The sequence below is a fragment of the Sciurus carolinensis genome, chromosome 3, assembly GCF_902686445.1.
Source record: "Sciurus carolinensis chromosome 3, mSciCar1.2, whole genome shotgun sequence".
Taxonomy (NCBI): Eukaryota; Metazoa; Chordata; class Mammalia; order Rodentia; family Sciuridae; genus Sciurus; species Sciurus carolinensis.
In genome coordinates this window covers 87,969,215-87,986,026 of record NC_062215.1, presented here as the reverse complement: position 1 = coordinate 87,986,026, position 16,812 = coordinate 87,969,215, and the positions used below count along the sequence as shown (strand labels likewise).

The 16,812-nt window shown below is 37.7% G+C and overlaps 1 protein-coding gene across 1 annotated transcript in view; it reads right to left on the bottom strand.

Moving 5' to 3' along the window:
* Positions 1-5,347: 5,347 nt before the first annotated feature.
* R3hdm1 (R3H domain containing 1) overlaps positions 5,348-16,812 on the bottom strand; it is a 198,524-nt gene continuing 187,059 nt past the window's right edge. Inside the window, 6 exon segments of the mRNA XM_047543950.1 lie at positions 5,348-6,468; positions 7,453-7,537; positions 7,999-8,081; positions 10,721-10,865; positions 13,031-13,203; positions 16,113-16,216. Of these exon segments, the coding sequence (XP_047399906.1) occupies positions 6,113-6,468; positions 7,453-7,537; positions 7,999-8,081; positions 10,721-10,865; positions 13,031-13,203; positions 16,113-16,216 (946 nt within the window). The 3' untranslated portion in view covers positions 5,348-6,112.

Below are 16,812 nucleotides of genomic sequence, written 5' to 3'. Positions count from 1 at the left end.
CACAGAAAGTGACACCACAGATAAGAAGGAACTGCTGTATGTGATCAAGTCCAAGTAAGTCACATGGTGGGGTATAAACTGTTATATGCAATTAAGAAAGGGATATCAAGTTTAGGGCATCATCTCTGGAGTTCCAAACTGAATGAACTGATTTATTAGCTTTATTTTTTTTCACTTCACGCTTCATGAAAATGTAGCTTGTGGTACCATAGTGGCTGAGGTTTTCTGTATATGGATGTCAGGTGGTTCTGCCTGTCCAATGTTCACCCAGTCCTTCATCTGGTGATCACAGTATTTCAGTTTCTTCCTATCAATCTGTGTAGTCTGTGTGACACTGCCCTCATCCCTGACCTCTAAGAAGTTAAGTGCATGAGTCTGGCTGGCCAACTCATATTTTTCTGAGCACGATCATGGGTTGAGAGAGGTTTCTTGACCCAAAATGGACCAATAATACTCAATTTCAGTAGTTTAAGCAATATCTGATGACTGCCTGGACCAGGAAGTTGGTAATGTAAATGAAGAGCTCAGACCCAGGATTTGATTCGCAAGTAGTCAATGGAACTTTTAAAATTATTTATTTGTGGTAAATTGTTTTCAAAGAGAGCTGGAACCATATCTTCCATCCTAATTGTATTTTTACCATTTCTTTCAAGAGATGATTTATTTCATTTGTACTTAATTCTAGACTGACCTTCTGACATATTTTTGACTAGTAGAAAACAGCAGAAATGATGTTCTGGGACTTTCAAGACCAAGTTTTATGAGGTCTTTAACTTTTCTTGTCCTTGGAGAAGTTATGTAAAGACATCCAGGACACAGTTGCTGGGGAGGATGAAGCACTCTTGAAGAGGCATTAGAATTGAGAGCCAGATCCTGAACCACACACATGTGAGTGAGGCCACTTTGGAACTTCAAGCCCAGGCCTACCCTAGTTCAGGGCAGCTGATAATAGGTGGGAAGAGCCAAGCCATCCCTAAGTCCTCCCCAAATTCCTGACCCACAGGCTTGTTGCTTGCTTACGTGCTTGTTTCCTTCCTTCCTTCCTTCCTTCCTTCCTTCCTTCCTTCCTTCCTTCCTTCCTTCCTTCCTTCCTTCCTTCCTTTCTTCCTTCCTTCCTTCTTTCATTTATTTATGTTTGATTTGCTGGGATCAGTTAGGTCCTCGCAAATGCTAGGAAAACACTCTACCACTGAGCTGCATTTCCAACCCAGGAATATTGCTTTAAAAACTAAATTCTGGGGCTGGGGAGATATCTCAGTCGGTAGAGTGCTTGCCTTGCATGCACTAAGGCCCTGGTTTCAATCCCCAGCACTGCAAAAACAACAACAACAACAAAAAACTAAATTCTGGGATGTTTGTTAAGCAACAAGAGATAACTGAAACAGTACTTCTTACAAAAATGTTATTTAGCTAATAGTATCTAATCAGTCTATTTTATTAATATTTATATTTTATTATTTATATTCCTATTTATTTAGCTAATGCCAATTCAAAGCTTTCCCCTCCCTAATCCCAAAGAGTCCACTTTTTATCACTTTTCTGTTTTCTGATTCAGAAGTTCCTACTGTTTTTTCTTTACACTCTTCCCATATTCCTATGCACTCCTATGAATCAAATGAAAACGAATCCAAGCGTACGCACTGAAGAGGGAAATAAAAAACCACACACAATGCAGTCTGAGCATATGTGGTCATGGGGGTGGATTAAAGGGCAGTTGTATGTTTTTTAGGCTAGTAAAGGTCTATTGGCTGAATGCATGTATGTGTTCCTCAAGTTCTTTTTTAGCATCAACTCATAAAAGCTTCTAGAATCCCAAACATGGGGCCAGCTTTGAATCATGCCAGCATGTACGGCACCTTCGTGCAAGTTCTGCACCTGGCACTAGAAGATGGAATCCATGCCCTCTGCCTTTGAAGACTGTAGACACCATATCCTAACATCTATTGGACAGGGATTAGAGGGGGTCTGGCCACCATCCCAGAGATCCAGTGGCTGGCTTCTGCAAGTCTTTGTGTGTGTGTTGGGGGGCCTTGCACATGCTGGATAGGAGCTCTGTCACTGAGCTACATCCCAGCCCTGCTGAAGTCTTACATTTTTTTCAGTTGCTGACATGTGATGAATCCAACTCAGCTGTTTCCTGAGGCAGCTGCAGATGTGCTGCCTTGATTCTTCCTAAACCACTCAGGAATTGTGGATAATATACTCAAAGGCCTGTCTCCACATTATTCGCAGGCTCCAGTTCCTTCCCTGGTGGGATCAGGAAAACAGAATTTTTTAGCTTGGGAGAAGGGATCAGATCCATTTTATTGTCAGCTTTGATGCCAAAGTAATTTTTATTATTTTGCAATACTTGGGATTGAATGCAGGGGTGCTGTAACATTGAGCTACATCCCTATGCATTTTTTTTTTTTTTTTAAATCTTTTTGAGACAGGGTCTTACTGAATTGCTCAGGCTGGCTTCTAACTTGTGATCCTCCTGCCTCAGCCTCCCAAGTAGCTGGGATAACAAGCAAGTGCCACTGCACCTGGTTTAAGTGATTTTTAAATTATTTTTGGCACATTGGCAAACACATTTTGTGTTCTAAATTCACAATTACATACCCATTATTTCCATATTCTTCATGGAACAAGAACTTAAGCAACCATCAAGCTGTGTTTTCATCTAATACATAAACTAGTAGAAATGGGCAAAAAGTTATGATCTCTGTCATTCTCAAAGGGCTACCAGAGCTGCTAGTATAGACACAGGAAAAAATAACACACTTTATTGGTAAAAGTAACATCTGCCCCTAACTATGTCAGTGCTCTGGGGAAACCCACAAATAAGGCTTATTGCCAGCTGTAGGACATCTGAAGCTGTCCTTAGGAAAGTTCGAAGTCTATACCAAGTCACATCTTAAGTGCCTGTGTGCTTCTACTGCCCACCATTTTTATATAGGTCAAATCAGACTTGACAAGATCAAAAAGGACTTGACAACATTTAGACCTGGTACGTGCACATATTTTTATAAGGTGGGATTGGCAATTTCACTAGTATTCCCATGTGATTGTCAGGGAATGTGGTGTTGTGATTGAGAGCTGACTCTACAATAGCCTGACCTTTTTATTCTAATTTCTTATCTATTTCCTTTGTACTGTATTAACTCCTTCACGGTAAACCAAAGGTCTAAAGCAAAGAACCCAGTTGACTAGGATTCCTACTGTAGTAAAGATAATATTCAGAGAAATTAATTGCAAGAAACCATGAGGTTTTGGTTTATCTCCATCCTCTGATACGATTGAAGAAGAGTTCCTGTTGCCACAATGCTGGCTCTAATTACAGGTCTTCTTCTTTTTTTTTCCGCAGAAGGCAACAAAAAAATTCCTTGATTTTCCCTCAGCTGTCAGTTTTTTCATGGAAACCTCTTTAGTATGTAACAGCCGTAATTTCTTCCATGAAAACCTCTTTAGTATGTAACATAATTATAATGTTTTATCTCTTTGATATGTGATGCATCTGTCTCTCCCTTTCTCCACATGGGAAAGGACTTAAGTGGCTTTCCAGTACTCTAAGCCTAAAATGTTATAAACTTTTTTTTTTTTTTTTGTATCTTGTACCGGGGATAGAACCCAGGGCCTTGTACATGCTAGACAAGCACTCTACCATTGAGATACATCCCCAGCCCAATAAACTTCTCATAAAGATTATAAGGCTATTGGATCTGTGCTATTTGTTTAATCTCATCTCCAAGGAATTTTGAGACATGTAATCTAGTTGAATTTATGAAATATTTATGAATTCTACTTTGATCCATGTTCTCCTCTAGGCATCATTCCATTTCCTTGCCAACCTTGATGCAAAACTATAAAAATCGGTAGTACTCATTGTTTCTACCTCCTCAAATCCAATTTTCCCTTAGTTCCTTCCAGTTTCTCTTTCCCTACTCTACAGTAATTGCCAGTGGCTTTCAAGATGCTAAACACATTGATCCCATCCATTTCGATCCCAATACATTTTCTGATCCCATCAATCTTCTCACTTAATCTGTCTTTCCATCAGTATCAGTATATTGCCTTCTGGAAAGAAAAAAAAAAAAAAAAACTGTTTTCAAGACACTACATTCTCTTAGCTTGCCTCTTGCCTCATGGATCACTACTCACTACTTATCTGTATTTATTGTACCTTCTTTGTGACTACATATTGCAGTATTCAGGGCTTGGTCTGTTTCTTCATACTTATATTTACACTCCAAGTGGTCTTGTTGGCAAAATGATCTCTGCTGATAATTAATAGCTTATTAATATTTTAAATTTCCAGTTAAAGATCATTGAGCACTTATCTTCAAGACTACCTCAACATCCTAAGGAGCTGGGACTACAGGAGTGTGCCACTGAATGTAGTTGATATATTTCTTCGTACTGACCCAAATTTGGAAGGTCTTAAATTTTTTTGGTTGAGACAGGGTCTCTCTATATTGCCCACACTGGTCTTGAATTCCTGAATTTAAGTAAGTGATCCTCCTGTCTCAGCTTCCTGAGTAGCTGGGACTATAAGAATGTACCACCACAGCCAGTTTGGAATCAATTTTTAATTTAATTAAAAAAATTTCAATAGGCCTTAGAAGTGATTTCAGAGTTACTCATTTTCTTTCCCTTTGGCAGGGCTTGTCAATATGACAAGGTTCTAAGGAAGCTCTAACTTCTAATTTTGGGAGTACAATAGTCATTAAGAAGGATGTGCCAGCTTGATGGGGAGCTCTGGCATTCACTGGGGTCCTGGGGAACTTTACCAATGCTCTAGAGTGAGTGCACATCTGTACTATCATCTGCTGACACAGTATCTTCAGTTGCACAGTAAACCCTTGGTCTGAGTGGGAGCAAATCCAGTTGTAGGAAAGTTGCAGCTGGCAAACTCCACCTTGCAGATTTCCCAGCAGTGTGACTCTGCTGTCTGACCAATGGAGAAAGACATCTGGAAAGCATTTCAGCTAAACTGGAAAATTGGGTGTGAAATATATGCTAAAAACAAATTTTTTATATAACCTAACAATGTTCTATTTTTAGTTGCCTGATTATGTTTTTAATTAAAACGAAAGACAAAGTGGGCCTGTATTTGTAAACATTTATTCTCTTGAACTGAAAAAGGCTTGCATCAGCACATATTGTACAGCCTTGCAAATTACACAGAAATTGAAAAGAAGGTTCCTTGTTCATAAGTGCAATGAATCTTTGATGTCCAGTTATCTGCTGCAAACAATGAAAAATTTTGAACCACTTAAGTTTCCAGCACTCATCAAATGTATTTCCTTAGGTGACAAAAAAAAAAAAAAAAAAAAAAAAAAAAAAAAAAAAAAAAAAAAAAATCCACGAGAAGGGGAATGCAGATAAGTGGCATTGAGTTATTGGAGTGACATTTAAAAAAGAAAGTGGAAATATTCTCCTGCCTAGGATGATTCCTATTCCCCTTTGAATCTAAGTGGTTTGATTTAGAGGCATCAAGAACATAATTTACTTTACACTTAACATTCAAACTATCTAAGTGAATAAGGAAGGGACCCTATAGGAGAATTCTCTATTTTATGGAAAGTGTTTCTGTGTTTAGAGATTCGGGGGATGAGAAATCTATTTGTAGGCTCTCCTTAGCATTCTCAGCCCCCCAGAGGGATAGTACATGGTTTTGGCTTGGTTGTTCCATTCCTGCATTCTTTCCCCCCTGCAAATTCTAAGTTGGGTCCCACTGTGCTGGTTGTAAAAAGAAATACAGGTTGCAACTGGTTATAATCATTTTGAACAATAATTTGCTGTACAACAGAGCTTTGGATCTGATACAAGAATTCAGAAATATAAAACAAAATAACTATAAAAGTTAGGAGGCATTTGACAGCATTTCCTTAGAAAAAGCTGCTAACTCTGTATCATTCTGGTGTGGATTCCTATAGTCAGTAGGGTAAAATGTGTCTTTCACCCCCTCCCCCCCTTTGCTGGATCACTGGCCTTCCTTCAAAAGCTATAATGCCATGACCACACATCCTAGGAGACTCTAAAACGTTAACAGAAGCTCCAAATACCAAGCCAATCAGATATGGGAGAGGGAAGGGGAATCATGGAGGTGAAAGGTCCAAAGGTGGCTCTGTTACTGAGAACTTGCCCTTTCCAAAACGTGAAAGTCATAGTGCTTCTTGCTTGTTCTCAGCTTAAACTTGTTAACTGAATTAATTTGTTTCTTCAATGCATTCTGTGCAGCTGAAATGGAGGGAAATGTGGCTAAGACAGTGTATGTAGAGGCCAAGTCACTAGGTTTAGAGCGCTCAGGGTTGACAGTGCTGTCCCCGCTGCCACAACAAAGCGGGTGACGACGTGGCTGGGACTGGGGGTCCCGGAGCCACCGAATCTTGGCGCCAATTTTAAAGAGTTCTCCAAAAAGCTTCTCAGCTTCCATGCGAGTTATTCCATCAGGTAGTTCAGTGATTTCCAAGACCTTCCCAACAACTAGAATGGAAAAGGTAGAAATAATAAATTACTGTTACCAAAAGAGTTAGGTAAAAAGTACTGTAGACCTAAGACAACAGAGACAATTAAGAGAATTATAATTATAATTAAAATTATAATTATAATTTTCACAAAATTATAATTGATATGGTACTCCTTCCTTTATTCATTTATTTTTTGGTATAGGGTATTTAATACAGAGGCACTCTACCTATGACTACACCCCCAGCTCTTTTTCATTATTTAGTTTGAGACAGGGTCTTGCTAAGTTGTCTAGGCTGGCCTTGAACTTGCAATCCTCTTGCTGTAGCCTCCCAAGTCTCTGGGATTATAGGCATGCACCATCATTACGGCTTTATTATGGTGGCCATTACACCATTACAACCACCATTATAACTATGGCCATTTTTAAAAATCATTCCTACTCACCACTTAGGCCAGGAGTATGGAGCTAATAGCACTGATCTCAAAGTCCTCACTGATAGTCCCACAGGTAAATGCAACACTGAAGAGCAACTTTTCTAAATCAGGTCATCTCAGGCAAATCTTTTATTGATAAAGAAAACACTTGCCCAACTACCCAAGACTGTACAGTAGAAAGTTAAAGTATAAATGTGAAAGCACTTCACCACAGAAAAGCCCATATTGGTTCATTCAGATTTTCTCCCACATGGGTGTAAGGATAACCCCTTTCTCAAAGAACACAGAGGCTGCTGAACTCTACCTGCTCCTCTCAGCCTCCTCTTCTGCCTGACCCCTTCGTTGCTCCTAAACCCACCTGTACCATACTATACATATTCTCCCATCTGAAATGAGGCAGAGTTAAAAGAACATATTCAAGAATCCTAAACTGGAGATGGCATAATTTCCTGGGATATTTTCTATGGGATCCTAAGAAGAAGTAAGCCCATTTCTGTGTTGTGGTACATTTTAAGACTGTCACCAATCTGTAGACACACATGTATTTACCCCTCAGGGACACACCTGCTTCTCCTGCTCCGAGGTCTGTGGATGCAGCTTTCTTAGCTTGTCTCCTTCCTCGGTTTCCATGCCTGCTGCCAGATTGACCCTGGAAGCCCAACAAATAGTTGAGAAATAAGTTTAATAATGCTGAAAAATATGTTTGTAGTGTTCAAAAACTTAGCACCTAAACATTATTGGTTTGGGGTTAGTACTCCTGCAGAAATAAGCCAATCCAAGGTTTCTTGGATTCTACTCTGCAGCAATGGTGCTATAACTGGTCACTCGTGGACACTTTCATAAGCAAAGGTGCTCCAACTCTTAGCTACTTGCCCCCAACTCTTAGCCACTTGCCCCCATCTTTGGGTGGTACTAGTGAGCCATTGCTCAGTCAAGTACCACTGCTTTCTCCCTTGTTTCTACTCGCAGTGCTAAGAGGTATAAATCAATTGGCTAAGACACACAGTTCTCCGTAGGCAGTGTCAACAGGTGGACTCAGTGCCCCTACCTGGCAAGGGAATATGGGATTCTGTGACAAAGTGTAAGAGGTCAGAGAGCTGCCTTTCATACCTGTTGGTTTGGAATGTGCCCATGCAGAACAGTAGGAGGGTTATATTGCAGAGGCTGGCCAAGTAATGGATACCTGCCATCTCCTGAAAGTCAAAAACATTTTAATGTTTTTTTCTCCTCAGTTATAATGCACATATTTTCCAGAGTTTTCTTTTCTCCCCCTCCCCACCAGAGTTGTAGAAATTGTTCAAAAATAAGAAAGAGGGGAAACACACTTGGTTGAGTAAAACAAGTATAGGTAATTCATGTATTTTTTAAAAAATGTTAAATTCCCATATATCCTTTAAAGAGCTGGGGCAAATTTCTGAAAGGATTATGAGGTTAATAACTGTGGTTATGAAGGAGGATGACTAGTAGGAACTGGGTAGAAAGATCAGGAGGGAGAGAAGCTTCTTTGTATACTTTAAAACTACTTGACATTATTTGAATCATGTCAGTGTATTATCCAATCAGAAAACTAAATAAATTTTAAATAAAATTTAAATAAAAGTTAAAGTATAAAGTATTCAGGGGACAGATTCATAACAGAGAAAAGCAAGGCATAGACTTCTTGCCACTCCATGGGCTCCTTTTGGTTGAACAGGGTCAAGATGGTTGAGTAGCTCCCAGATAGGACACACCCATGACATACTCCTAAGGGCAGGTATAACAAGGGACTAGCACTGAGATCAGAGATGCAATGTTAAATTTGAAGATACATAAAAAATAACTGTGAAGAAGTCAGAGTTGAGTGTTACAATAATGAAACTGAACAATAAGGCTCAAACATTTATTATTAAAAGAAATAGAGAGAAAGATGCTTAAAAATTCTGGCACCTCCTAAACAAAGACACCTAAGATCTAGTCACATGTAGCAGTATTCTTTTCAAGTATGTTAAGACTGTGGTCAGGAAAAAAAAGAGACTCTTCCTTATGGGGTGGGTGAGATGGTCCTCTGGGGCACTTATACTACATCATGTGTACAAACACATGCACAAATGCACTTAGGTCATTCATACCAGACTATATGACACATGCTATTTCAATTTATTTTCTATGATAAGCTTTTTTTTTTTCCTAGAATAGTAAAGCAAAACTTTGTAGAAAAATTGGGAATAGAGAATTACAAAGGAGAAAATAAAAATCACCCTGGTCATTCCACGACATCTGACATTTTGGGGCATATCTTTTCAGTCTTTGACCTAAATGTGTGTGTGCTCATTTTACATGCAATAACATTTTATAATTTTCTAAAAAACTGAGATAATTAACATCCAAAATGCACATTTTAAGTACTGAGTTAGGTTAATTGTAAAGTCTATGTAACTGCCTGGCATGGTGGTACATGCATGTGATCCCAGCAACTTGGGGGGCTGAGATAGGAGGATCACAAATTTGAGGCTAGCCTCAGCAACTTAGCAAGATCTTCAGCAACTTAGTGAGACCCTGTCTCAAAATAAAAAATAAGATAGGTCTAGGGATGTGGCTCAGTGGTCAAGCACCCTGGGTTAGAACACCAGTACCAAAACGTCTATCTAATCATGATTCCAATAAGATAAAAGTACATTTTTATTCTCCAAAGAGTTTCCTCCAATTCCTTTCTGATAAATTCTCCCTCCCCTCCCTTTCTTGGAATTGAACTCAGGGGAATTATACCACTGGGCTACACCCTCAGCCCAGTTTAATTTTTGAGTCAAGATCTTTGTTAAGTTGCTGAGCCTGGTCTCAAACTTGTGATCCTTCTCCCTTAGCTTCCTGAGTCACTGGGACCAGAGGTGTGTGCCACTGTGCCTGGCTCATTCTTGTTTCAATATTTATTTCCCTAATGACTAACCATGGTGAGTACCTTTTCAAGGGCCTAATGGACATTTGTACATCTTTTTTTTTGAAATGTCCATGCTGCTTTTCACAATCACTTACCACATTGTGAATAGTTCTCCTTTTAATGGTTCTTTAGACCATGAATTTTAGGCAGTTGTACAGTGTTCCTTTTATGGCTATACTATAATGTATTCTTCACTGATGGATATTTAGGTTGTTTTTGAACTTTTCTGCTATAAATTGCTTTTATAAATAAATTGTCATGGCACTAATCTTTAGAATAAATTTCAGGAAATAAAATGAATGGTTTCCATATTGGTTTATAATTACCCACATGCAAGTCTTTTCCTCTAAGTAGACTTGAGAGATGATGACGTTAAAGAGTTTTCTTTATTCATCACTGTAGTGGTACTGTAGGACTTCAAAAAATGTTCATTAAATAAATTTTTGAATAATTTTTTCTTTTTTTTTTTGTGGTGGTATTGGGGACTGAATCCAGAGGCCCTCCACTACTTGTTTATTTTTTATTTTGAGATGGGGTCTCCCTAATTTGCTGAGGCTAGCCTCGAGTTTTCGAGCCTCCTGACTCAAGTTGCTGGGATTACAGGAGTGCACCATCATGCCTAGCTGTGAAAAAACTTGATATGTTACTTTAATACAGAAATTAGAAATACAGATCAAATATACAACATTGCATATTTCTACTATAGAGGAATGACTTATAATTACTGAATTAATAATTATTTAGCAGTAAAATACAAGTCTAGAAGAGTGTATGAAAATAAATAGATTTGCCTGAGGGAAGGTAAAAATGCAGTTTTGTGGGAAACAGGAAGGTAGTATTATCAAGAAAAATTACCAAATGACTGGGATTGGGTACCTAAAATTCTCTGAAGCTGTGACTAGTTTCTCATGCACTTACCTTGCCCAGGGACAAAAGGTCTAGAAAACTGGGGCATGATGGAAAGTGGTGGTCCAGAGGGACGTATGGTTTTCAGGGTGGACAGCTGAGCTGGTGCTGGCGACTGAGCTGGTGAAATAATGGGACTGCTGAGTTGAGGGCTGTGCTGCAATTATAATACATGAAGAAAACAGGTCAATATTATTGGGGCATGTTTTTTGCAAATTTCCTTTTGGACAAAATTTCTTCTTCTTCTTGATTATAAATATGCACTTTTATAAAAAAAAATTTAAACATATCTTCCAATTCTGAAGATAAACATGAGTAACAGACCATTTCTATTCATATGCATTCATACATCCATTTTTTGGGAACAGATTAAATTTTAGTTTTGAAATCTGCTTTGCACATTAGCAATATTATTGATATTTCTGCAAAAGAGAATATATGCATTATCCCAATCTTTCTTTCCCACATTAGAAGTTTAACATTTCATTTTAAAGTAATTTCATCCTTAAAGAGTAGTTGCAAAGATAGTATAAAGAAATCCCAGATTTCCTAAATGCTGTTAAAATTTTATTTGTTTTCTTTCTTTCTCTAAAAAGTCCTGTGTCACTTAACAATGGGGATTATCCTTAAAAATGTGTCATCAGGTGATTGTACTATTGTATGAACATCCCAAGATAGCTAAAATGTCACGAGGTGATAGAAATTTTTTAGTTCCATCATAATTTCTTTTTTTTTTTTTTTTTGTCGTTATGCTGGGGATTGAACCTAGGGCCTTATGCATGCCAGGCAAATGCTCTACCACTGAGTTTCATTCCTAACTCAAAAGTTTTAAGTGTATTTATTATGTTTGGTGGTTTGGGGAATGGAACCCAGGGCCTTGAATATGCTAGGCAAGTACCTAATTCCTTTCCATTATAATATGACCAATGACATATATGCAGCATGTTCTTTTTTTTTTTTTTTTTTTTTTTTCCAGTGCTGGGGATCGAACCCAGGGCCTTGTGCTTGCAAGGGAAGCACTCTACCAACTGAACTATCTCCCCAGCCCTATGCAGCATATTCTTGATGCAAATGTTATATGGCATATGACTCTGTGTGTATATAATATATACTATATATACATATATTTCTGAGAATGAGTTGAATTAGATACTCCCTCTTTCACTGAAATAATTAATGTCTATTTCCTAAAAACAAGGATATTTTCTTATATAATCATAGTAGAAAAACAAAACCAGGAAATTAGCAATCTTTTTATGTCCCAAATCTTGAAGCCTGATCTTATATCCTCTGTCATATCCTCATCCTTCTCCCAGTCCTTACTTACTTTCAGGCACAGCCTGATGGTCTAGGCCCATCTTATACTTCCTCTGAATAAATTCTGGTAACAATTATTTCTTTAAGGAGCCCTGGTTCTTTTAGTAGGCAATGGTATTTAAAAAAATATTTTTAGTTGTAGATGGACACAATACCTTTATTTATTTATTTTTATGTGGTGTTGAGGATTGAACCCAGTGCCTCCCATGTACTAGGCAAGCGCTTCACCACTGAGCTACAACCCCAGTCCGACAACAACATTTTAAAACTAACCATCTGGGTAGTAGGTATAATCTTATTCTTTTCAGTAAATATACTTAAGAGTATTTTCCTAAAAGGCCTAGTTCTGGTTCAACAGTTTTGATTAAAGAACCTCTTAGGTGATGCCATGTATTTCCTCTTATACCACATTAAGAGGCAAATAATATTTGGCTGATCGACTTTTATTAAGGCTGCAATTGATCAGTGAGTGTAATTGATCACTAGATTCAATGTTGTTTGCCTAATTCATCCACTTTAAAGTCTTGCATGAACTTTCTACCTAAAAATAATTTTAATATTTGCTAATGATTTTTTCTGATCCATTATTTTGATAGGGTTCTAAAATGCCAATTTTTCTGATTCTACCATTGTTTACTGGATTCTTCTGTGAAGAATGTTTCCTCATTGACTATCTGGTTTCACTAAAATATAGCTCAAGTGGGAAAAGTAGGATAAATGCTCAATTCTTTTTGTTTGGAAAACTTTAGATCTAATTTATTTGTTATTTTTTTCCTGAGCTGGGTGGGCATGGAACCCAGGCCCTCATGCACACTAGGTAAGTTCTCTACTACTGAGCTATACCCCTAGGTCCTTCTGATTTTTTAACTTAAAAAATTTGTTTTTGACATCCAGAAATTGGCAAATACTATTTGAATGGGTTCCAGATTCAGTGTCAAGGCACAAGTTGTTCTTATGTGATAAAAAAGCAAAGTTTCAAAATGGTAATGAACAAGACCATCTTACCTGGACGATACTGTCTACACTGCTAAATTCAACACACTTCTGCCCTCTCTGGTGGTCACAGTAATATTTATTTTGTTTCCACTGAGGAGGAGAGTGGGCACGAGATTGGGGATTGTTTGGTACGCTGAGCTGCATCATCACCATTCCTCCACCAGGTGGTGGTGGTGGCATGGCTGAAAATCAAAATTAGGACACTACAATCAGTATATTTTAGTAATTAGCTGGTATCTCTGATCATTAGCATAACAGCAATGATTTCACATTTCTGAAAATAATTTTACTATTAGATATGCAAGCCAAATTAAAGGCTTGTATCCATGCTACATACATTATGTGTTTCAAAAGACATTAAAATGAACACTCTAAACCTACACATCTCACTTATCCTAAAAATACAGGCGATAGTTGCTTAGGAGAGCCTAATTACTTCCAACAGGACCTAGTGGACAGCAGTACAATGCACATGATCTACAAAATCCTAATTTTTAAAATAAATTTGAAAGTAGGCATTCTAAATGAAAAACTTTGAAAAAATCTAACTTACTGTATAGAGAGTGAATTAGCAGAATAAGTTTGGGACATGAGGGCAGAGAGCACAATTTTCATACTCTGAAATATCCCTGGACTCCAAGAAAACTATTTCATCTCTTTTCCCACCTGAGAAAGGAGGCTAGGAAGGGTTCCCTGGCTGACTTCATAGAGTTGTAAGGATCATATGTGTGTTAAAACATTTTGCTAACTGTACATTAGAGATAACTGAACTATTATATCTCCCTATCTCGATTTATTTATCTTGTGGACTAATTCTGCAACACTACTAGTATCAAGCAAGTACTTCAACTGATGTTGACCATAGCCATGTGAGGTACAATTTCATGCCGTGACTCCAGGACCTTAGTTTGTACTTTTGTGACTATAAAGGTGGTTTCCAGTTCCCCAGATATAGAACCAACTTGATTGTCCAAACACACCATGAAAAGGTTGACTCCTTAGAGACATCTCAAAGTTTTCCTTAGCCAAAGTGGTTCATGCCAGAAATAGTCACTATTAGTCATTGACTGATGATCATTTATTGCTTATCTGTTTTTCAGAAGCTTACATTTGTCAATAAATCATTACATAAAACCCAGTGTAACGTTAAAGATTTGTTTTTGGAAGCAGAAAGAAAGAATACATTTTCTTAAACATAGGGAAAAGCACTTGTAAAACAGGTGGTTTTTTGAGTTAAACTTTAAGGATGATTCTTAGTTTTAAAAAAATTACTGTGAAACAAAGATTCAGGAATAAATTATTAATATTATATTTTTTTGTATGTGGTGCTAAGTATTGAACTGGGAGCTTTAAGCATGCTAGGTGAATGGCTCTACCACTGAACTACATCCCCAACTCTCAAATTTTAAGGATAAGAAAGACTTGGGCAAGCAGAGAAGGATGGTGAATGGGCAACAGGCACAAGAGTATTTTTATCATGAAAACAAAGTTTTGTATGATTTGAACACATATGCATAAGTAGGAGGCTTGTTTGTGAGGACATTTACATTGGGAATCCATCCAGGTTTTTTGTTCAGAGGAATGGCATGAAGAGATTTCTGTTTCAAGACAATCATTTCTGGAAATTCCTTGTATATGTATGTGTGTTGGAGAAGAGAAAAGTTGGGAGTGAGGAAAACAAAGTAAGTAAAACACTTAAATTAAGAGATTACTGCAAAAGCAGTGTGGAGATTCCTCAGAAAGCTTGGAATGGAAACACCATTTGACCCAGCTATCCCACTCCTTGGCCTATACCCAAAGGACTTAAAATCAGTATACTACAGAGATACAGCCACATCAATGTTCATTGCTGCTCAATTCACCATAGCCAGATTGTGGAACCAACCTAGATGCCCTTCAGTTGATGAATGGATAAAGAAACTGTGGCATATTTATACAATGGAATATTTACTCCGCAATGAAGAATGATAAAATTATGGCATTTGTAGGCAAATGGATGAAATTGGAGAATATCATGCTAAGTGAGATAAGCCAATCTCAAAAAACTAAAGGACGAATGATCTCGCTGATAAGCGGATGAGGACATATAATGGGGGGTGGGAGGGGTTAGCATTAGGTTTAGGGTTAGGTTTAGGGTTAGGGATAAGGAGAGCGGTAAGAATGAAGGAAAGAAGGACTGTATAGAGGGAAAAGAGGGGTGGGAGGGGTGGGGGGGAAGGGAAAAAAAAATAAACATCATTGCCCTATGTAAACGTATGATTACACAAATGGTATGCCTTGACTCTATGTACAAATAGAGAAACAACATGTATCTCATTTGTATACAATTAAAAAAAATAAATAAATATAAAAAAAATAAAAATAAAAAACTAAGATTAAAGCTTAAAAAAAAAAAGAGATTACTGCAAATAAGATATGGGGGTGGGGAGAACAAAACTGATCAATTAGCAGCAGCGGGGAAGGAGAGAAGGTATCAGGTTTGAGGAAATAATGACTTAATGGGCTGCAGATGTAGTTCAGTGGTAGAGCACCTGCCTTGCATGTGCAAAGACCTGAGTATATAGTATAATGCCAGTATTGCAGAAAAGGACTATAGGAATGTGAAAGGGAAGGACAGAGAGAGTAGAAGAGAATTAATTATGATTTTGAAATTTCTGTTTTGGTCACTAGGTGGAAGGTGAGGTAAGAAATGTAAAAGGAGGAAAATAATGTCTGTCTAGGTAGGATGTTTAGTAGGTAGTTGGCTATGTGTTCTTAGCAGAAATAAGATTTGTGAGGTGTTGGCAAAAAGCAGACATCTTTAAGTCTCAGAGCAGGTTAGACTCATCCAAGAAGAGGTTGGAGAGTAATGAAAAGAGGGCCTAGGAAAGGACCCTGGAGAATATCAATCAGGATAGTACAGTGATAGCAATGGACATAAAGTAAGGCATGGACTGCACACACTAAGTTTGATTCAGCATGGCACTCAAATATCCAGATTATATCCAAGTCCAAGTTGAGAATATTTTTGTAGAAATATCTGAGGACATTAATTGAACTATTACACAAATAGACAAACCATTACCTGCTTTTTTCAGTGATCTATTCATACCTGCACACTGGTGGCCTTGAAGCTGCTGGGAACTGCATGGTGAAGTAGTTTGAGGAAACTGTACTTGTTCTGATCCTGGATGTTGTAAGTAGCCTACTGAAGAGCTAGGAGTTGGGGGGGGGGGGATCAAACACACAAAAAAAGCACAAGGACAAGGAGATGACTAGAAAGTCTTTGAATAAAGAATCCAACTAAAAATCTTTTTTGAAATTGGTAGGTAATAAAAGTAAACCTAGTTTCAATCTTTTCTCTGTAAATTATAATTACTTTTTTGAATAAATATCATTGTATGTTTATGGCACTGATTTTAAAATACCCAACTCCCGAATCCATTACTCTTACAACTTTATAAATTATTTTAAAAATAGTAACTTTAAAAAATAATGTATTCAGATCTCACTGAGTTACTTAAAAGAGAATATGCAGGGCTGGGGATATAGCTCAGTTGGTAGAGTACTTGCCTCACACGCACAAGGCCAAGGGTTCAGTCCCCAGCACAAGGGGGGAAAAAAAAGAGAGAGAGAGAGAGAGAGAGAGAGAGAGAGAGAGAGAGAGAGAGAGAGAGAGAGAGAGAGAATATGCAATTTGACACTATTCAGACTCAATAAATTATTTCTTGGAAAATGTAGTAAGAATAAAGGAAGCAACAGAACATGTTCTAATGTGTCCTAACATAAATACTAAAAATAATAAAAGGCAG